The sequence below is a fragment of the Peromyscus maniculatus genome, chromosome 2, assembly GCF_049852395.1.
Source record: "Peromyscus maniculatus bairdii isolate BWxNUB_F1_BW_parent chromosome 2, HU_Pman_BW_mat_3.1, whole genome shotgun sequence".
NCBI classification, from domain to species: Eukaryota; Metazoa; Chordata; class Mammalia; order Rodentia; family Cricetidae; genus Peromyscus; species Peromyscus maniculatus.
The window spans coordinates 144,894,893-144,917,484 of NC_134853.1; the positions used below are offsets into that span (position 1 = coordinate 144,894,893).

The 22,592-nt window shown below is 43.5% G+C and overlaps 1 protein-coding gene across 1 annotated transcript in view; it reads left to right on the forward strand.

Annotated features, from left to right (window-relative positions):
* Positions 1–22,592, forward strand: part of Clspn (claspin) — a 33,497-nt gene that overhangs the window by 5,573 nt on the left and 5,332 nt on the right. The window contains exons 5-18 of the mRNA XM_076565071.1: positions 2,054–2,131; positions 2,673–2,745; positions 3,728–3,836; positions 4,024–4,601; positions 9,798–9,989; positions 10,795–11,012; positions 12,399–12,574; positions 12,891–12,955; positions 13,802–14,001; positions 14,325–14,479; positions 15,552–15,781; positions 16,255–16,366; positions 18,833–18,908; positions 19,294–19,391. Coding sequence (XP_076421186.1) covers positions 2,054–2,131; positions 2,673–2,745; positions 3,728–3,836; positions 4,024–4,601; positions 9,798–9,989; positions 10,795–11,012; positions 12,399–12,574; positions 12,891–12,955; positions 13,802–14,001; positions 14,325–14,479; positions 15,552–15,781; positions 16,255–16,366; positions 18,833–18,908; positions 19,294–19,391 — 2,360 coding nt within the window. The remainder of the gene's footprint in view (positions 1–2,053; positions 2,132–2,672; positions 2,746–3,727; positions 3,837–4,023; positions 4,602–9,797; positions 9,990–10,794; positions 11,013–12,398; positions 12,575–12,890; positions 12,956–13,801; positions 14,002–14,324; positions 14,480–15,551; positions 15,782–16,254; positions 16,367–18,832; positions 18,909–19,293; positions 19,392–22,592) is intronic.

Genomic DNA, 22,592 nt, shown 5'->3' on the forward strand with positions numbered 1-22,592 from the left:
GAACGTCCCAGCCTAGCCCACCTCTTCCAATCTTTGGTTTCTTGATTTACTCTTGCAACTTTCATTTTTTTTTAAACTTAATTTCTAAAAGATTTGTTTTTATGTATGGGGGTTTTTGCTTGCATATATTCTGTGTACCACATGGGTACAATGCCCATGGAAGCCAGAAGAGGGCATCGGATCCCCTAGAACAGGAGTTACAGATGGTTGTGAGCTGCCTTGTGGGTGCTGAGAATCAATTCTGAGTCTTCTGCACTTTGGCTCAGTGGGCAATATCGCTTGGTGCTCAAGCATGAGGACCAGAGTTCAAATCTCCAGGACCCAGATTAAAAAAAGCAATGTGTGGTCATGAGCTGTAACCCCAGGACTGTGGGAGGCAGAGGCAGGAAGATTGCTGGGACTTGGTGATCAGCCTAGTCCCAGATTCAGTGACGAGACCCTGTCTCAAGACAGCAAGGTGGGGGCAATAGAGTAGGAGACCTGCCAGCCTTCTCTGGCCTCCCTGTGTACACCAGTGCACAAATAAACATGCATATACAGCAGATGTGCACGCATGCATACAAACACACACACACACACAAAAGATCAAACAAAAAAAAAGGAATATTTTAGTTAGCTTTCCGTTGGTATGATAAACACCATGGCCAAAAGCATGTTGGGGCGGAAATGGTGTATTTGAGCTTACACTTGCAGTCCAGCATGAAGAGAAGTCAGGGCAGGAACTGAAGCAAAAGTTATGGAGGAGTGCTGCTTACTAGCTTGCTCTCTATATCTTGCTCACCCTGCTTTTTATACAAACCAGGACCACCTGTCCAGGGACCGTACCTCCCACAGGGGACTGGGCCTCTCCTCCATTAAGGACTAATCAAGACAGTACCCACACTGACTTGCCTGCAGGCCAATTTTTTTTTTTTTTTTTTTTTTTTTTGGTTTTTCGAGACAGGGTTTCTCTGTGTAGCTTTGTGCCTTTTCCTGGAACTCACTTGGTAGTCCAGGCTGGCCTCGAACTCACAGAGATCCACCTGCCTCTGCCTCCCGAGTGCTGGGATTAAAGGCGTGAGCCACCACTGCCCGGCCCAATCTTTTTTTTTTAAGAAATTTTTTTTTATTTTACATACCAGCCACAGATTCCTCTCTCATCCCTCCTACTTCCCGCTCTCCAGCCTCCCTGTGCCCACCCATCCACTCCCCATTCCCTCCTCCAAAAGGGAGTCAGCAAAGCCTGATACATTCAGTTGAGGCAAGACTGAGGAAGGTATTCTACCATAGGGAATGGGCTCCAGAAAGCCAGCTCACTGCAGGCCAGTCTTATAAAGGCATTTTCTCAATTAAGATTCCCTCTTCCCAGATATGTCTAGATTCATGTCAAGTTGACAAAAATCAACCACCACAAAGGATTTACTTTCTTTCTTAAGATTTTATTTTATGTGTATGAATGTATACACTGCAAGTGTATATATGTCCCATGTGCATGTAGTGCCTGTGGAAGCCAGAAGAGGGCATTGGATTCCCTGAAACTTGAGTTTTAAATTTCTGTGAACTATAGCATGGGTGTTAGGAACTGAACGCAGGTCCTCTGCAAAAACAAGTGCTCTTAACTGCTGGTTTAACATTTCCAGTCCTCATAAAAAGAGAGATTGTTTTTTCAGTTCCCTAGAAGTCATTTCCCTTCTTAGGAAATATGTAAATAGAAAGGTTAGGGTTCTGATTCCATTTGTATCTACCTTTTTTCTAAGCACAGTAGGAGAAGTTTCTATCTGGTAATTACTAATTTAAGAATAAAGTAGTGTAATGTAGTAAGAACCATACTTTTGTCAGCCCTGGTAGTTGTGTTATCCCAGATTCTTGGGAGGCAGGAGAATTGCAAGTTCAAGGTCAGCCTGGGAAATTTGATGAGACCCTGTCTCAAAACAAAGTTTGAGGGCTGGGGATGTATCTCAGGGGAAGAACACTTGCCTAGCATGTGCTGGGCCCTGAGTTCAACTCCTTGCACCACCAAGAGAAAAACATCTTTTCATCTGAGTTTAGTTTTTGCTGATTTGCAATCTTCTAGAAAAAGGAACCATGCCTGGAGAGTGAGACATTTTCATTAGAAGAAGAAAATGAATTTTCTAAAGGCAGTGGGAGGAAGGTAAGACAGCCCTACCTAGTATTTATATTGATCTCTTCCACAGGAGACTGTGCATTTCTCATAGATAAATACTTTATCTTATTTGATTTCCTTGGTAACCAAAATCTTTCTTTTATTATTTACTTCTTTCTTTTTTGAAGATTTATCTTTATGTTTATGTGCTATGCCTGTATGTATGTCTGTGTACCACGTACATGCAGTGCCTGGTGCCCAGAAGAGGGCATCAGATTCCCTGGACCTCGAGCTGCCATGTGAGTGCTGGGAACTGAACCTGGGTCCTCTGCAAGAGCAGCGGGAGCTCTTAACCACTGAGCCATCTCTCTGTCCTCTAAGCTTTCTTTGTACATGGAAGGAACAGGACTATCATTAGGTTAAATTTGTTTTCTGAGACTTGCTAATAAGTACATTTTATGATCATACTGAGTTTATTATTGCCTGCTCTTCTCTCCTATTTTCTTGGAGAGAAAAACTCTTAGGAATAAATATCTTTCTGGAAAACACCATTAATGTAGTTTTACCTTTTGTTTTGTTTTGTTTTAAGGAAAGAAAGGCAGCGAGGTTAAGTAAGGAAGCCTTAAAAAAGCTGCATAGTGAGACTCAGCGTCTCGTCCGAGGTAATGCAAACCAGTAGGGTAAACTGAGGGGAATCATGGGTTTTGTTGTTGTTGTGGAGGTTTTTTGTTTTGTTTTGTTTTGGTCAGCTCAACTTGGATATTGGGGAGTTGGTCTGCTAACACTCCTAATGTGAATTCACATTGTGATAGTAAATTTAGACTTAAACTTGATAAATGTTGTTCTCAAGCCCATGGACCACTAATATAAACAGAAAGTTTGCAGAATTGAGGTAGAACTAAAGGAGAAACTTTGTTTTCAGATATATATATACACACAAACATATATATGTATATGTATATAAATGTGTGTGTGTATGTATGTATGTGTGTGTATATATATATATATATATATATATATATAATATTTTAAACTATTTGTATATGTATGTATGTACGTATGTGGGAGGGTGCATGTGAGTGTAATTGCCCACAGAGGCCAGAGGAAGTCAGATCCTCTTGAGCTCAAGTTATAGGCAGTTGTGAACCGCTGACCCAACATGGGTTCTGGGAACTGACCTCGAATCCTCTGTTGTCTGTGGACTGACTGCGACACAATCCCTGTAGGAAGTTTTGAAATGAATAGAATTTTAGGCCCCACAATGATTCTGACTCGATAAGTTTGAAATGGGATCCAAGAAAATATATTTGTTAAAATCATTCTAGTTTATTTTGCCTGGCATATGGTCCAAGGCCCTTAAGGTGTTTGAAGCTGGGAGGATTGAGAACTTGAGATCAGCACGGACTATACAGCAAGTTCCAGGCTAGCCCATGTTACACAACATGACCCTGTTTCATAAGAAAACAAGTACAGAAGCCAGGGGTCTCTAAGGGGCTTGCTTGTGTTTGCTCTTGCCCCCGGTAAAGCAGGATTGTTTTCTGTTTCTCATGATAGCTTTGTTTTATACTATTTGGTTAACTGAGTATGAAGTGACATTTCAGAATATACACTTGAGTATTTCCTTGTTTTGTTCCATTTTTTTAGAATCTGCACTTAATCTTCCATATCATATGCCTGAGAATAAAACTATTCATGATTTCTTCAAACGTAAACCCCGGCCCACTTGCCAGGGAAATGCCATGGCCCTGCTAAAGTAAGAACCTACTTTCCTTGTGATTATAGTCTTAGTGAATATTCAGTTTTGTAGCATCTGGTATAAAGTTCAGACTCCTTAGTCCCTTAAAACTGATTTAAACGATTCATTCTGTGTTGAGGGATGAGAGTGTTTCACAGTGAGAATTTTGAGAATCTTCAATTCCAGCTCGTTTCCCCTTCTCTAGGTCATGTAAGTATCAGTCAGGCCATTACAAGGAAGCCATAAACGCAGCAGATGCAGCTGGAGTGAATGCCGATGGCCCCAGCAAAGGCTGTGAGCAGACGACAGGTGCAGAGATTGCAGAGGAAGCTAGTGTTCTCCCTGAGGTCTCTGAAGAAGCTGGGGTCACTGCTGGATCAGAGGAGGCTCATGGGGAGGAGCCGGTAAGACACAGAGAGCTGGACATTGAGGAGACTGAGGAGCACAGTGATGACAGACCTCCTCCTGGGGACAGATCAGTGTCACAGCAGGGATCCCCCATCTCCAGGAACAAGGCCAGTGAGGGGTATCAGGTTGGGGAACTCACGGCACCTGACCCTCACATGCTTGAGGGAGAAAAACTGAAAAACACAGAAGAAAGAGACTCAAAAGAGGCAGAGCTGGAGCAGAAAACTAAGTTGTCAGTAGCTGCGCCCCCCGAAAAGGTGAGAAGATTCACTGTGGACCGACTCAGACAGCTGGGAGTGGATGTTTCCATCCAGCCACGGCTGGGCGCTGATGAAGATTCCTTTGTGATACTCGATGAGCCTGAAACCAACAGAGGTAACCCTTGACTGGGGAGACCCTGGGGTGGTTCACACGGCCGCTTTTGATACTGTGGAAGATGGTGAATGTGGGGGAAGCCAGTGATTGCACACAGTCTTATTCTAGATGCACTAGAATCCCATTCAGATGAGTTTGACAGAATGTCAGAGGGACCTTTTCAGTCTTTTCTCAGATGGAAACCTGGTGATAATTAACATACTGAATAGGCATACTGCTGTTGGGCTATGATATTTAGGAATTTATTTCTGCCTTTCTGACTTGAACATCTAAATTTTTCTATGAACTGTGTCAGATCTTATTAAATCATTCATAAAAACATTCCATTTTTCACAGCCAGAGAGAAACCTTTGGTCCACTTAAATTGTCAGCAAAACTGAATTTCTTCCCCCAACCCCACACTCAACAGAAACTAAACTGTTTGCTGCATTTATAAAATTTATACTGCTTTCTGAGCTGGCAGAGCAAGGTTACCTGTAACTTGTTAAGAATCCTGTTTTACAAGCAGGCCACTCTATCATCCACCCAGGTAAATGGTACTTTGACTGTAGGGACTGGGAAGATGGCTCACTGGTGAAGAGCACTTGTTGCTCCACCAGAGGACCAGAGAGTTTGGTTCCCAGCACCCACGTCTGATGTTTCATAACTACGTATAACTGCAGCTCCAGGGACTCTGGACATTCTCATGTCTAATGTTTCTCTGGCTAGTCTCAAACTCAAACTGTGTAGCCATGGGCAACCTTAACGTTCTGAGTGGTGGGGTTGCAGGTATGCACTACCATGCCTGGTTCGTGGATGCTAGGGATTGAACCTAGGACTTCCGGCAGGCTGGGTGAGCACTCTACCAAGTGAGTCACATCCCTGTCCCTAGAATATACTACAAATTATTTAACTGAGTTTAGGGTATTTAGTTATTGTTGAATCAGGATCTCTCTGTGTAGTTCAGGCTAGCTTTGAACTCCCAGTCCTCCTGCTTCTGCCTCCTCCCTACCCCTCCACCCCCCTCCCTCAAAAAAAAAAAAGACTGTTTCAATTAGCAGCTTATCATTGGCAGGTGCTGTATCAGCCACTGTGCCCAGTATAAAATCTGCCTGGTGACTGTTGGGTAGATGGACTTTGTAGACTTTGTCGAGGAGAGAGGAGTCAGGGTCTCACTATGTAACCTTGGCTGTCCTAAAACTCATAGATCAAGCTGGCCTCAAACTTGGCAGCATTCCTTTACCTCTGCCTCCCAAGTACTGGTATTACAGGTGTGCATTATGAGCATGTCTGAGAAGGATGTTTTTGAAAATGACAGGAAAAGTTCTGCATGGCACATATTGGGAGAAGATGAGGGCTTGATTGGAACTAGAGATATAGTGTGTGGGGGTTATGTGGAGAAGATGAGGGCTTGATTGGAACTAGAGATACAGTGTGTGTGTGTGGGGGGGAGGGGGGTTATGTAACACAACTGCATAGATTCATCAGCAAAGGACAAGAAGTAGCCCTGGGTTAAGATACAGGATATCTTCTTTTATCTTCCTTAATTCTTGTAGCTCTGGAGATTATTTTGCAAAATGAAGAAACAGGCTCAGGAGTTGTGTGATTTTTTTCCAGCATGACACTTAGCTTATACAGAACCTAGCATAGTACTTGCCACATGATGGACACTTCTTATAACTCAGCATGTTTTCCAGCTAGGTATGGTGGCACATGCCTTTAGTCCCAAAACTTGGGAGGCAGAGACAGGCTGATCTCTGTCAGTTCAAGTCTGTCTTGGTCTACTTAGAGAGTTCTAGGACAGCCAGAGCTACATAGTCAGACCCTGCCTGACTCAAAAAAGTTTAGTTTTCCTTTAAGCATAATTGATGTGAAAGCTTAGTTTCCTGACTAGTCTTTTTCATGATATTGTGGACATGAAGCTGGAGTCAACATTAATGCAGTAAACTTTGATTTAGTATTTTGTTGGGTACTATGTGTACAAGTAAGACACAATCCCTCTTCTCTCTCTCTCTCTCTCTCTCTCTCTCTCTCTCTCTCTCTCTCTCTTTCTCTTTCCTTTTCGAGACAGGGTTTCTCTGTGTAGTTTTGGTGCCTGTCCTGGATCTCGCTTTGTAGACCAGGCTGGCCTTGAACTCACAGAGATCCACCTGGCTTTGTCTCCCAAGTGCTGGGATTAAAGGCATGCACCACCGCTGCCCAGCTACAATCCCTCTTCTCAAGGAAATGAAAATATAATGGCGATAGGCTATAGGCAAACAGACTATTACCTTACTGGGTGGTAAATAAAGTGGTCGGTAAATGTCACTAGAGAAAATGCATAGGAACCCTAGAGCAAATGGCACTTACTTGGATTAGAAATTCAGAGAAGTTTCTGGAAGAAAAAATAAAACAAAAAAGCCATCAGAGTACTGAAAACTGAGGAGGAGATACCAAGGCAGGGAGGGAGAAGACAGCTTTTCTGGTAGAGACAACTAACTGCAAAAGACTCAGAAAATAGAAATCACAGGGAGTGCTGGCTGCTGGGTTTGAAGGTCGGGGGATTGACAATGACAGGCTAGAGCCTGTAGGGGTTGGGGGCATGTTAGAGCTTTGATTGCTCCTTTCCTAGTAAAGGACCGTTGAAAAGTTTCGTTTTTTTAAACAGGAAAAATGAGTCCATCACTTATTCATTTTAGGAAGTTCAAGCAGATGACTAGCATAGTTGATGCCTTGAAGGGCTCAAGATTGATATTAAGGAGCTGGGCATGATGCCATGTGCCTATAATTCTAGCACTTACAAGGCTGAAGCAGAATTATTGAAAGTTCAAGACCACCCTGGGCTATGTAGCAAGTACCAGGCCAGCCAAGGCTACAAGACCCTGTTTCAAAAACCTAAGAAACAGAAAAGGGGGTTGCAGAGATGGCTCAGTGGTCAAGAGCATGTGCTGCTCTTACAGAGGATCCAAGTTCAGTCCTAGCACCCATGTCTGGCAGCTCACAACCACCTGTAACTCCAGTTCCAGGGCTCTGATGCCTCTGGGCCTCCAGAGGCACCTGTAGTCACGTACACATAAACACACACACACACACACAAAATTTTTAAATAAATTTAAAAAAGTACAAACAAGAATGAAAAGAGTGATAATATCTCAATTTATCTCCTAGTTAATTTCCATGAGAAAAATGAATGTAGATTTAATTTAATCATGTAGGAAATACACTATTCCTATTCCTTGCGAAGGTACAGGAAATAGTCTGTAGCTCTCGTTAGTGGAAATGAGAGCAGTGGACCGAAGCTACTGGTATAGACTTGAGCTGGGGCAGAGCCTTTTCACTTGGCAAGAGATGAGAGGTGCTAGGAAAAGACTGAGGGAGGAGAGGAGAGTAAGGGATGGCTGAGTCGAGTGGTGATGGGCAAAGAGAGTGGTTGTTTCACCAATCCCAAGACAGAGAGCCTCAAAAGCCGTCACTTTCTCTAGTTATGAATGAAGGCGCTTCCTCACTATCCTTTTAGGGCCTTAGTGAATTCTTCCTACTCAGCTGCTTTGTTTTATTAGCATCAATAATGATCTGCCTATTTGTGTTCCCTTTCTGCTGGTGCCACCTGTTGCTTCCAAGTTTACCGAGCCACTATAAATAGGAGGCAGACTTAGGGTTTCTCTCACTGCTCTTTTGTCTGTAAGTAGAAACAACATCTTTTAGAGCTGTATTTTTACTGCTAATTATTGTTAGAAACACAATAAAAGGCCAGGCGGCATTGGCGCACGCCTTTAATCCCAGCACTAGGGAGGCAGAGCCAGGCGGATCTCTGTGAGTTTGAGGCCAGCCTGGTCTACAGAGTGAGATCCAGGACAGGCACCAAAACTACACAGAGAAGCCCTGTCTCGAAAAAAAGAAAGAAAGAAACACAATAGAAAATTTTTGTCTCCTTCTTAGGGAAAGTAAAGTACACATGTAGACGCTAACCATATTAATACTAACATGGGATTTGAATGCATGTTTTTAAAAAAATTAACCATTGGCTGGGTGTGCTGGTGCATACCTGTAGTCTCAGCACTTAGATGGCAGAGGGAGGAGGAGTAGGATTCAAAGAAACCTGGACAACATGAGATTCTGTCTCTAAAAACAGACAAAATAATAATAAGATCCATCAAAAGATAAGCTTTTTATTTTTATACTTTTAAAACTAATCTTGCCTCTTTTTAAAAAGTTACTATTTATTTGTTTCATTTTATATATATGTGCTTGAGTGTATGAATGTGTACTGTGTGTGTGCAGGAGCCCTTGGAGGTCAGAAGGCATTGGGTTCCCCTGGAACTGGAGTTACAGGCAGTTGTTAGCTACCATGTGGGTGCTGGGTACCAAACCCAGGTCCTCTGCAAGAGCAGCCAGTGCTCTTTTTTTGTGGGTGGTGGTGGTTTCGAGACAGGGTTTCTCCGTGTAGCTTTGCACCTTTCCTGGAACTCGCTTTATAGATCAGGCTGGCCTCGAACTCACAGAGATTCACCTGCCTCTGCCTCCTTAGTGCTGGGATTAAAGGCATGTGCCACCACTGCCCAGCCAGCCAGTGCTCTTATCCACTGAGCCATCTCTAGCCTCAAATTAAACTTGTTTTATTTTTTGAGACAGTGTCTCACTATGTAGCCCTGGCTGGCCTGAAACTTGCTATGTAGACCAAGATAGCCTTGAACTCATAGAGACACACCTGCCTCTTTAATCCTGAATGCTGGGGTTAAAGGTATGTACCACCACACCAGGCTCCAAATTAAGCTTTGTAATAGCTGAATTTAAGGCGAGTTTTTTGTTTTGTTTTGTCTTTTGTTTTTACTACTGATTTGATACTAAACATGAAGCAGCGGCTGCAGAGGGCCCAAAGAGCAAAAGCACTTGCCATCAAGTCTGTAGACCTGAGTTTGATCCCGGGAACCCACAAGATGAAAAGAAAGAACTGACTCTAATAAGTGTTCTCGGACCTCCACACATGTGCCATGGTGTGCATTCACACACACACACACAGTGATAAGTGTAATAAAAATTTGCTTTAAAATGTCTGGTTTTTAAAACAGAGAGACAGTGTATGAATTTTATTCAGACCTTAAGTAGCAAGGGGGGTTTGGTTTCTCTGTTATTTTCCTTGATGCTGTTAAGCTGGAAAACGTATGGTTCTTAACTGGAATCTTCAAGGAAAGAGCAGGAGCATGACAAACTGTCGCACTGGTTCACATTTGGGTTTAGAATTGGAAGCCTTGAAACAGCGCTTCTGGAGACACGCTAATCCAGCAGCCACTCCCAGGGCTCGTCAGACGGTGAACGTGAACATCATAGTGAAGGACTTGGGCAGTGATGGGAAGGAAGAGCTAAAGGCAGATGTGGTGCCTGTGACTTTGGCAGCTGAGAAGCTGGATGAAGCAAGCCACACAAAACCAGGTATTTGTATTTATTATTGAAGGCCCTATTGTAAAAAGTTACAGAATCCTTTTCCTTGGAGACTTGCACAGTGAGAGATGTGGGGTGGGTACTATAGCTTTATTTCTTAAAATGGCACTTACCAAGTAATAAATACTGTAGAAAAATGTATAGAGAAGCCAGGCCTGGTGGTGCACACAAGTGCACACCCCAGCATTTGGGAGGCTGAGGCAGGAGAATTACCTCTTTTACCAAGCTTACTTTTTAATCGTTTGTCTTTATATAAATAAGCATGTTGATGTTTTCTGTCATGGCCTCCTTTGTTACGTTTCCAGCACTGAGACTCAAATTCAGAGTCCCCTTGCATGCTAACCAAGTGATTTTCTACTGAGCTGCATTCCTGTTCCTTAGAGCTCCAGACTCCAGGCTTCAGGCCTCATTCTCTCCCCACCATCCTGTAAACAGTTACTTATAATTAACTGGGTGTGGACATTGTCTTCTATACTATCCTATGTTAAAATAAGTAAAAGCCAGCTGTGCAGTGGTGGTGGTGCAAGCCTTTAATCCCAACACTTGAGGCAGAGACAGGTGGGTCTTTGTGAGGCCAGCCTGATCTGCAGAGCTAGTTCCAGGACAGCCAAGGCTACACAACCCCTGTCTTGAAAACAAAAAACATAAGTAAAAGCCTTGAGTACTAAGGTCTTTGTTTTTCCTTTGGGGTGTCTAGCGTACAAATAGAGTTACTTAAATTGCATGTTTACTTATTGTATTGTGTAGTCAGTCACATCTAAAGTATACTGATTTTGTTGTTGTTGTTGTTGTTCAGGTGAAAAGCTGCAGATGCTAAAAGCTAAATTGCAGGAGGCAATGAAACTGCGAAGGTTTGAGGAGCGGCAAAAGCGCCAAGCATTATTTAAATTAGATAATGAAGATGGCTTTGAGGAGGAGGAGGAGGAGGAGGAAGAGGAAGAAATGACAGAGGAGTCTGAAGAAGATGGAGAAGAGGAGGTTGAAGAAGAGGAGGAGGATCAAGACATTCCAGAGGTTTGGGGCAATTATGTAATTTTGTTACTTGGTCATGATGTGTAAGAGAAAGTAAGAGTTAAGATTTATTTATTATGTGTAGGGATGTTTTACCTACAGTGCCTGTGGAGGCTACAATAGGACAGTGGATGCTCTGGAACTGCAGTTACAAATGGTTGTTAGCTGGCGTTGGGGACTGAAACAGAGTTCTCTGGTCGGCAGAAAGTTTGTTTTTGTTTCGATGTGTATGTATGTTTTACCTGTATGCATGTGTGTGAACCACATGTGTGCCTGGAGTATGCATGAAAATAGCTGTCTAGGCTGGGGACTTAGCTCAGTGGTAGAGAGCTTGCCTAGCAAGCACAAGGCCCTGGGTTCGGTCCTCAGCTCCGGGGGAAAAAAAAGAAAATAGCTATCTAAGCCGGATGGTGGTGGTGCTCACCTTCAATCCCTGCACTCAGGAGGCAGAGGCAGGTGGATCTCTGTGAGTTCGAGGCTAGCCTTGTCTACAAAGCAAGTTCCAGAACAACCAGGACTACACAGAGAAACTGTGTCTCAAAAAAAAGGAAGAAAGAAAACAGCTGTCTTATATGTGCTCAAAGCTCAGCACATACAGTTCTGTTGGCAACATTGAGTGCCTGCAGTTTACAGCTGTCTGTGTCCTGTTTCTACCTGTTAGTGTATGTACTTTAACATAGTGCTAACATTGAAAATAACTTACTAATAAGGACTTTTATGTTTCTCTTCGACCGATATTGAAAAGCGATCATTCTTGTTTAGGTTGAGGTCTGGAATAAGTTCTCAAGCAAGAGGTCTTCCTAAGTTAATCTCATTTCTTATTAAGAAGGACATTTATCGATGAGCCTCTGGCCCTGCTCCATAGGAGTTTTACGCCCCAGGGGAGGCAATGGTTGGTTATGTGGCTGTTAGGTATGAAAAGAGCTTTCTTGTCAGTTGAAAGACATGGTTAGTATTTAACCCTGAATAAAGAAAGAAGGCAGCGGCTGAGCTGGACAGTACGTCATAGTCTGTGGTTGACTGTGATCTTAGTCATGTTTGCTAATCTAATCTTCCTTCATAATTTTGTTTTAATTTTGGGAGTGTGAAGTCAGCTAGGCATGGTGGTGCACACCTTTAATCCCAGCACTCAGGAGGCAGAAGCAGGAGGATCTCTGAATTCCAGGCCATCCTGGTCTACAGAGCGAGTTCAATCTAGTCAGGCAGCCAGGCCCACAGAGTGAGATCCTGTCTCAAGAAACAAAACAAGGCAAAAAAACCCAAAAACCAAAGAATAAAAACAACTATAAAGAGTATCAGGGAATGACATTGCTGACAGTACTCAGACTGAACTTGTTTCAAGTTCACCTTTTTTTTTTTTTTTTTTTTTTTTTTACATGATTGGCATAGACTACAGAATTTCTTCTTGGTAGTGAAGATACAGAAACCAAAGATGACAAAGAGACAGACAAAGAAAATACGGACGTCAGTAGTGAAATCGGCAAGTGTGTTGACCTCTCTGTTCCCAAGCCCCTCTCCTCGGATTCCACCTTACTTCTGTTTAAGGACAGCTCTTCCAAGATGGGGTAAGTTATTCGAAGGAAATACAAAATTCTTTTGGGTTTCTAAAGGCTTGTATTTTTTTAAGGGGTGTGTGTCTGTGTGTGGATATGTGCACATGAGTGCAGGTACCTGAGGAAGCCAGAAGAGGGCATTGGATCCCCTGGAGCTGGAGTGGTTGTGAGCCACCTGATGTGGGTTCTGGGAACCGATTTGGGACTTCTGGAAGAGCAGTGCACATCTTAACCATGGGGCCATTTCTCCAGCCCACCCTTTGGATTTCTTACAAGGGAATAAAGAGTAAGAACAGATACTCAAGCAGTTTACTATTTTATTTTATAGTTACTTTCCTACTGAAGAAAAATCGGAAACAGATGAACACTTGGGCAAGCAGTCTGGCAAACTGGGTAAGCAGTGGTTCTTACAGAAAACTTTTCTTTCTTTCTTTTTTTTTCTTTATTATTTTTTTTTTTCTAGTGACAGCACATTCTTTTGGGGGTCCCTGGGTAAGACAGGCTTTCCCTATGTGGCATTGGCTGTCCTAGAACTCTGTAGACCAGGCTGGCCTCAAACTCACAGAGATCCGCCTGCCGCTGCCTCCCGAGTGCTGGGATTAAAGGCGTGCGCCACCACCTCCCGGCCTACTGTTGTCTTTTTAACGTTGACTTATATTTCTTTTATGAGTATTAATGTTTTGCCTGCATGAATGTGTGTGACTGGTACTCACAGAGGTCAGAGGCGTTGGATCCCATGGAGCTAGAGTTACAGGTGGTTGTAAGCTGCCATGTGGGTGCTGAGAACTGAACCCAGGCTATCTGCAAGAGCAGCAAGGGCTCTTGACTGCAGGGCCCTCTCTCCGGCCTCTGGGCTGCATTTTTATAGTAGACCATGGGCATATGGTAGGTCCTGAGTGGGTGGATATATGTTGATTTGTTGATTGAGTGAAACATAATATTTCTATACATAGATCAAAGAAATGTGTGTAATTTGATAGACTAATAAAGACTGATGAAAGCCTTAGGCAGAGGAAGAGAAGGAGGAGAACTTCCAGGTATCACATAGCTCAGAGTAATGAGTCCTGATTACACAATGCTGTTGTAGTAAATTAATTTACCTTCAACAGAGTGATTTGGAGCCCAGAACTTAAGGGGCTTGCCGGTGAATTTTAGTTGTTTGATTCTCAGCTCTTTTTCCTAAACGAATCACCTATTTCTGTAATCTGACCTTTAAGAGGTATTTCTCTCCTCTGTTAGATGAAGATGACTCCTGTTCACTGCTGACAAAGGAGAGCAGCCACAATAGCAGCTTTGAGCTGATTGGCTCCACAATTCCATCCTATCAGCCTTGCAACAGACAAACAGGCCGTGGGACCAGTTTTCTCCCTACAGCAGGTGGATTCAGATCCCCTTCCCCTGGGCTGTTTCGAGCCAGTTTGATCAGCTCAGCTTCTAAGGTAAGGTGGTGATAGTTTTCTAATCTCCTCCTCCTTTTACTTCCCACATTGCTAAATAAAGTGTGTCCCAGCCAACCAACTCCCACCACCTTGGTACTCAGCTTATGTGTGTTCAGCTTTAAAAATCCACCCCCTTTGTGTATTAGCAAGCGTTCTTCTTGCTTAGAGGTATTTTTCCGTGGGTTCCTTTGACTGTGCACTGTCCTCCTCAACTGTAGTTGCCTGAGAGCAGATGACATAGTGCAAGCAGCAGCTTCTGTTGTTGTCATGACACTGAATGGCATTTGTAAAATGTTTTGCTCTTGTTTTTGTTTTGGTGCCAGAGTTCAGGAAAACTGTCTGAGCCTTCACTTCCCATAGAGGATTCCCAGGATCTGTACACCGCCTCCCCAGAGCCTAAGACACTTTTCCTAGGAGCAGGAGACTTCCAGTTCTGTTTAGAAGATGACACTCAGAGCCAACTGTTGGATGCAGATGGGTAGGTAGTTTTGTGTTTCTGTGGGTGGGAATGGGGCTGGGTGCTGCTTAATTCTGTTTAAAAATAAAATGAGCTTCTGTCACTCCATCTGGGCTTTCTCTTCCGAGAAAGAGAAGGTGTGCCGACCAGTAGTCTTATATTCTACGAGTTTGAACAAAGTCTCAGAAAAGAAAATGTAAATAACCTTGCTGACATTCCGACCCTCTGATCTTATTTCAAACACATAGATATTGTAAGTGCTTTCTATGTTCATTTCTCTGTTCTGATTGTGGGGTAAGATTGGGATCTAACACCCATCCCTAGAAGCCAACCTTTGTACCTTACCTTTCGACAAAACCTCCCTACCCTCTTTCGGGTAGCATGAGGCTAACGTTTGGATCTTGTTTTCTGGGGTAAGGCGCAGTGTGCTGGTCACTGTTCTCATCACTCTGACAATCAGCTCAAAGAAGGAAAGGGACTTGTGCCTTATGGTTCCAGTGGATACCATGTGTCACGGCAGGTCAGTCTCGGTGGCCGGAACAGAAGGCACCGGGCACGTGGCCGCCACAGTCAGGAAGAAGAAAGCAACAAATGCTTCCGTTCAGCTCTTTTTCTCTTTGTCAATCAGGCCAGGACCCCAGCCCATGGAATAGTACCGCCCACAGTCAGGCTGGGTCTCCTACCTCAGTTAACCTAATCTAAATGATCCCTTGAAGACAGGTTTGTTTCCATGGTGATTCTAAGCTCCATCAAGTTGAAATTCACAATTCACATCAACTTCTTTTTGCTTTTCTTTTTATAGTTTTTTTCAAAATTACATTTTGTTTATCCTGTGTGTGTGTACGTGTGAGCACATATGTGCCACGGCACACGTGAAAAGATCATAGGACAACTTGCTGCCGTTGGCTCCCACCACCATGTGGATCCTGGGGATTGAACTCGTATCATCAGGCTTGGCAGCAAGCACCTTTACCCACTCGGCCATCTTGCTGGTTGCGTTCAGCTTCTAACCCTAGTGTTGGAAATCAGACAGTTTTTACCTGCAGTTTTGTCTCTTCTCTGGGTAATTTCTGACACTTCATTGTGCTTGTAGATTTTTAAACATTAGAAATCACCGGAATCGATATCAAGCTTTGAAGCCTCAGTTGCCACTGGCCAGTATGGATGAGAACGCCATGGATGCCAACATGGATGAGCTGCTGGATTTGTGTACTGGACAGTTTACATCTCAGTCTGAAGAGAAATGTCCACCTCAGAAGAATAACAAAAAAGAAGACATGGAGGAACTTCTGAATCTTTGCTCAGGCAAATTTCCTTCTCAAGGTAAATATTCAGTGAAAGTTTCCGGCTTACCACAGCCAGACAGCTTACATCAGCATCCCTGAAAGGAAGCCCTTGCCCCTCGAAGTGAGTGCACAGAAAACAGGCATGTGATGGAATTCACTCTTAGTTCCTCACTTTTATAGCTCTTCCTTCCTTAGAGTGACAGTGTCAAATAAATGCTTTAGCTTTGACCCAAGTTAACCTGTATACAAAGCTTAAAACCTCATCTGGTATATAGTAAATGTTGCATGCTGGAATAGGATGTAGGCTCTGTGAGGTAATTGGGTGTTTGTTTGTTCATTACTGTCTTCCTGTGGCTTGGCACACAGAAAGTAGGAGGATTTGTTGAAAGAGTGGATAGTGAACTTTAGAACATTTTATCTAAAACCTGAACTGAGCTGGCCGGTCTTTGGATGGCCAGGGAGAGTAAGGTGTCATCTCCTTGCTCACTGATCTTTTCCTCGTTGAGGTAGACGCCTCCCCTGCGGCTCCCCTGGAGCTGGGCAAGCAGGAGAAGGAGAGCAGCACGGATGACCCCATGGAAGAGGCACTTGCTCTTTGCTCCGGCTCCTTCCCAACAGACAGGTGAGTCCCAGAGACCGGTGGGAACTGGGGAAGATAACACCCTAGGATCTGATTCTCCGGGTTCAGCGATGAACTAAATCACTCTAGGAAGGAAAATTAGAGATAGTGCCTCACATCCATTAGGATGATTACAGTTTTATATAAACAACTGGGTATCAGTGAAGGTAAGAAAAATCTCTATTTACCATTAGTGAGCTGCTAGAAAAAACAGTATTACCATCTGATCCAGCAACTCCACTTAGGTTTAAAAGAAGTGTAAGTGGTAGGTGTGGTAGCCTATAATCTCAGCACTGGGAAGACTGGGGCAGGAGGATTGTGAATTCCAGACCAGCCTGGCCTAGACATTGAAATTCTGTCTCAAAAGAGAGAGAGATACACACAGACTTAAAAGTAAAAATTCAAGTGGGCAGGTGTGGTGGTATGCACCTATAACTCTAGCACTTAGGTGGTAAAGGGAGTAGGATCAGGAGTTCAAGGTCATCTTCAGCTGTATAGAGAGCTCCAGGCCAAGTGAGTGACATGGGAAAGACCTGCCTGCAAACCAGAAAGCCTGGTGTGGTGTGTGCCTGATCCAATATTCAGGAAGCAGGAGCAAGAGAATCAGAAGTTAGGGCCAGGTAAATGGCTCCATGGGTAAGGTTTCTTGTCTTCAAGCCTAAAGACCTGAGTTCAATCCCTGGTGTCTACCATGGTAGGAGAGAACTGACTCCCACAAGTTGTCCTCTGAACTCTATATATGCAGGCAATGGCATGCATGCAGTTACAGATGCACACCTGGTGCATGCACACACATTAAATAAGTAAATGTATAAATAAATGCAAAAAAGTTTAAGGCTAGCCTCAGCTACATGAATTCCTTTCTCATAAATAAATGAATAAAATAGGTTTTTATACTTTGTGTTTAATATTATTTGATAATAGCCAAAATGAAGAGGAATTGCAGTGGTCTGCCATCTTAGTTAAGGTGATTATTGCTGTGATAAACACCATGACCAAAAGCAAACTGGGGAGGAAAGGGTTTATTTGGCTCTCACTTCCACCTCGCTGTTCATCATCAAAGGAAGTCAGGACAGGAGCTCAAGTGGGCAAGATCCTGGAGGCAGGAGCTGATGCAGAGGCCATGGGGGATGTTCTATGGTTTGTTCCCTATGGCTTGCTCAGCCTGCTTTCTCAACACCCCTGCCCCACCCCCATCAATCATTCATTTAAAAAAATGCCCCTACAGGTTTGCGCACTGCTCTATCTTACTTAGGCATTTTGTCAGCTGAGGCTCCCTCCTCTCTGGTGATTATAGCTGTGTCAAGTTGACATAAAACTGGCCAGCACATCTGCTAAATACAATTTATACACATTAAATGGCTTTAAAAAGAAGGAAATTTGTTTTTGTTGTCTGAGACTAGTTCTTCCTATGCAGCCCAGACTGGTCTGGAGTTTAGTGTTAGTTCAGGCTGACTTCAAACCAGTGATCCTTCTGCCTCATCCTCCAAGTGTGTACCACCATACCCAGCCCAATAGGAAGGGATTATGACACATGCCTCACCATGGAGGAACCAGGAAGGTATTATGCTAGGAGTAAGAACTATTTGTCATAGAAGGATAGCTACTGTATAAGTCCACTTCTGTATGGTCTTTGGAATAGGCAGTTTTATGTAGACAGGAAGTAGGGAGAGAGGGTGAAGATCTGTCTAACGGATGTAGAGTGTTTAATAACCATTTGACTTTGGAAGCTGCTTATATGAAAGTATCAACATACTTGTTTTGTTTTTGAGATAGGGTCTCACTGTCTAGCCCTGGATGGCCTAGAACTCACTATGTAGACTAGACTGGCCTCAAACTCACAGAGATCTGCCTGCTTTTGACTTCTCAGTGTTCAGATTAAAGATGGGTGCCACCACACCTAGCTCGGATGAATATACTTAAAAATAAACTGTTGGGCCGGGCGGTGGTGGCGCACGCCTTTAATCCCAGCACTCGGGAGGCAGAGCCAGGTGGATCTCTGTGAGTTCGAGGCCAGCCTGGGCTACCAAGTGAGCTCCAGGAAAGGCGCAAAGCTACACAGAGAAACCCTGTCTCGAAAAACCAAAAAAAAAATAAATAAATAAATAAACTGTTGGGTGTTTTTGTTTTGTTTTGTTTTGTTTGAGACAGAGTCTCACTGTACGGCTCTGAATGTCCTGGAACTCGCTTTGTAGAAAGGGCTAGCCTCACTCATAGAGCTCCTCCAACCTCTACCCACCAAGTGCTGACATTAAAGACATACATCACTATGCCTGAGCATGACTAGACTTTCTAATGAGCCCATCCTGGGCATCCCTATCTCTGCTTTATGAGGCTGTAATTACAGAAGGCAAAATACCTTGTTTCCTGTTTCTTAAGGAAATTACTGGTGTTGCTAAATGTCTTAAATTCTTAACTTAGCTGGCTGCTTGTAGTTCGATTTTAGTAACTTAGTGATCTGTCTTCTAGGGAGGAAGAGGGTGAAGAGGAGGAATTTGGAGACTTTCAGCTTGTTTCAAAGGAAAATGAATTTGGTAGTGATGAGGTGAGTGTGGCAGGAACACAGCCAAGCTCCACACGCTGCTTCCCTCGGGTTCCTGCTCTTACATCATCGGTGTTTGAGAATTCTGAGTTGAGCGTCTTACCAGAAGCAATGTCCTATGATGAGGCATGGGGACAGGACTTCACAAATCCTCTTGTTGCTTTTTGGTTTTGTCTCATGGTATTGGAGCTCAAACCCAGGACCACGTGCCTGTAATCCCACCACTTGGGATTATATGACAAGACCCTGTCTACAAAATAAATAAGTGTAAAAACAGGAGAAAGAGCACACAAGCTTTTATTATATGCTCAAAGCACGACAGCATTTCCTTCCTGTGGTCCATGTTTTTACTGTGTGCGACTCTGCGTGTGATGTTTTAACTGTGCAGGATGAACACAGTGACTCCGGTGACGAAGAGCTGGCCCTGGACCAGGAGGATGATGAAGAAGAGCTCCTAAAGCAGTCTGAGAAGATGAAAAGGCAAATGTAGGTGTTCTGTCCGTCCCTCCTCCTCCTAGACAGTTCTCCTAGGTTGTGGTATAGCTTGCTACCATTTTACATAAACTTGCTGGTTTGGTTTCTGCTTTTTGTGGTTACCGTAAGTTAAACAAATGCTTTGTGGATTCTAGGTGAATGAGACGACCTGGTGGGTAACAGTGCTTCCTGTGCAACCCTGTCTAGTTCAGTCTCGAGACCCCACAGTGGAAGAAGAAAACTGACTCTCGAGAGTTGTCCTGTGCCCTCCACCTGTGCCACGGCACACAGTTGCACACAGATTAATAGTGTTTACAAATCCTGTGTGGCCCCTCCTTGAGTCCTTGAGTCCCATCTGTACTAAATATCTTGTGTCACCTCCCAGACCCGATGACACTCTCAGTGGTCTACACTTGTGTCCTGGATGTCCTCTTTGTACTCGGGTGTGGTCTGGCTGTTTGCTGGATGGGTACTACTATCTGTCACCCAAGGTCACAGGAGCTGAATCACTTCCTATAACTGAAGGACCTCGTGAATAACTGACATTGCCCAGAACTTTGCTCCTATGAATTGCTGTCATTCCTGGTTTTCTGGATTCTTGTCTTGGACAAATGGCCCATTTAATTTTTTGTTACTTTGTCTTTTTTTTTTTTTTTTTTTTTTCCTGGAGCTGAGGACCAAACCCAGGGCCTTGCACTTGCTAGGCAAGCGCTCTACCACTGAGCTAAATCCCCAACCCCAACCCCCCCCCCATTTTATTTTTTTATTTTATAGTATTTGTCACTCTGGTCATATTTTAGAGTATTCAGAAAAACTGTATGGAAGCCGGGCATGGTGGCACATGTCTTTAATCCCAGCACTCAGGAGGCAGAGGCAGGTAGATCTCTGTGAGTTCAAGGTCAGCCTGGTCTACAGAGTGAGTTCCAGGACAGCCAGGGCTTCACAGTGAAACCCTGTCTTAGAAAAAACAAAAACAAAAACAGATGAACATATGGACTTATAGGTGGACAGCCAGACAGGTTGGAAGTGTAGCTCAATAGTCAAGCACTGCCTGGTGTGCACAAGGCTCTGGGTTTATCCTCAGCACCATAAACATGAAGGGAGGAAGGGTGAATAGGAAGGAAGAGAGGGAGGGAGGGAAAAAATAAGGCAGTTATTCATGTTGATTGGCCAGAATGTATGTGAAAGTGTTGATAATGATTTCTTCATAACTTTTAATGCAAATGTTTTTACACAACTGAGATTTAAATAATTTCCCTATGTGTTTAATTTTGCATCTTGACTTTACCTCCTTGTAGCATATCCATGGTTTTTTTGGGGGTTTTGTTTTTTGAGGTAGAAGAGGTTAGTTTTTCGAGACAGGGTTTCTCTGTGTAGCCTTGGCTGTCCTAGAACTCATCTATAGACCAGGATGGCCTTAAACTCAGAGACCCAACTGCCTCTGGCTGCTAAGTGCTGGGATTAAAGGTGTGTGCTGCCACTACCCAACTATAACATCACCGCTCAGCCTATAGTATTTTATGATTTTAAAGAATTTTCACAAACATAATTCTAATAAATGTTCGGTAACATATAGCACATGCATGCTTTTTGGATTCATATCCAGGATGTTGGAGATTTTTGTTGGCTGGTAGAGGTCGCAGTGTGCCATAGCCTGGCAGCTTTCTCTAATCTCGGCAATATGGAGACTTTCCTTCCCCAGCAAAGTTTCCTGCTCTCTGCCTAGCCTTATCTGGAGGATGGCCCTGGGCCTGGAGGCCTGACCTTATCTGAAAGCTCTCTCTAAACCAGACGCCCGTCTCTAAAACCAGATGCCCTGATTCATCTTTAGCTTGATCCTTGGCATAGATCCCTGCTAAGAAGACTTCTGCTATAGGACCCTACTGCCATATCTTAAGTCCTGTGATAGGAGTGTGCCACTTAATGCAAATGAGGGTTTTGCCCCCAGGCTCCCCAATCCTATGTTCCCAAACTCTGGAATAAAGTTGAGCTGATTCACTGAAGTCTGTCTCCTGGAGGCCTCCCTCCGTGCTCATGGGCCATGTACAAAGCTTTCTGTCGCCCCTTCTGTCTCTTTCTCCTCCAGGATTGATGGCCAACAGGCTGAGAGGGAAAGAGGATCCTCACCAGAACATCCTGTTGATCTCTGTTGGATTTATACTGTTGCTTTCAGCCTGTTGTTACATTCTCTCTTTTTTTTTCTTCTTCGAGATAGGGTTTCTCTGTGTAGTTTTGGTACCTGTCCTGGATCTCACTCTGTAGATCAGGTTGGCCTTGAACTCACAGAGATCCACCTGGCTCTGCCTCCTGAGTGCTGGGGTTAAAGGTGTGCGCCACCACTGCCCAGCCCCTTCTATCTTCTATAGTCACTGTAAACATGTGGTACACAGACATACACTCAGGAAAAATACTCATACATATAAAATAATCCAAAAATTTAAAAGGGTTGGTTTGTTTGTTTGTTTGTTTGGTTGGTTGGTTTTTTTAAGAGTCAGAACAAGCTGGGAGCTTGTGGGCCAGCTAGCCTGGAGTATCCAATAAAGCAGCTGAAATAAAAACCCTGTCTCAACTAGGTGGAAGGCTGTAGAACGGACTCCCACAAGGTGTCCCCAGAACTCTGCGTGAAGACACACAAAATACATTTTAAAAGTTTCCGCCTGTAGGATTATCCAAGCTGGATTGAGTGCCACCTACTTGTAGGAACTTGAGTAAATTGATCTCTCTGTGTGTCATTAAATGATTTCTATACAGACGTCTCTAGTTCCTTCCAGAACTAGTGGCATTTTTAGTGTTATAGCTTCCATTTTCCTTGGACTTAGATATTCTCTTTCTTAACTATAAAATGGCAGAGGTAATAGTATGTGTTCCTAAGATAATAGGATAATGGTAATACCTATAAAGTACAGCTATTAGCACATAGTATAGGTTAAGTGACCAACACTTTAATATCAAAAAATTATTTGAGGTAGTATCAAAATGTATAAATTTAAGCCTATTGATGATCCTATGTTCTGCTTTTTTTTTTTTTTGATTAATTCTTTGGCTATTTCGTACATGTATATGATGCAATCTGCTTACATTCATTCCTCTATCCTCTCACCCCCCCACCCCCACCGCATCCTGACAGCCATCACCCCGCCCCTCCTTTACCCCACCAAGCCCATCCTACTCACATCTCTTTTTGTTTTTGCTTTGTGACTTACTGGATTTAAT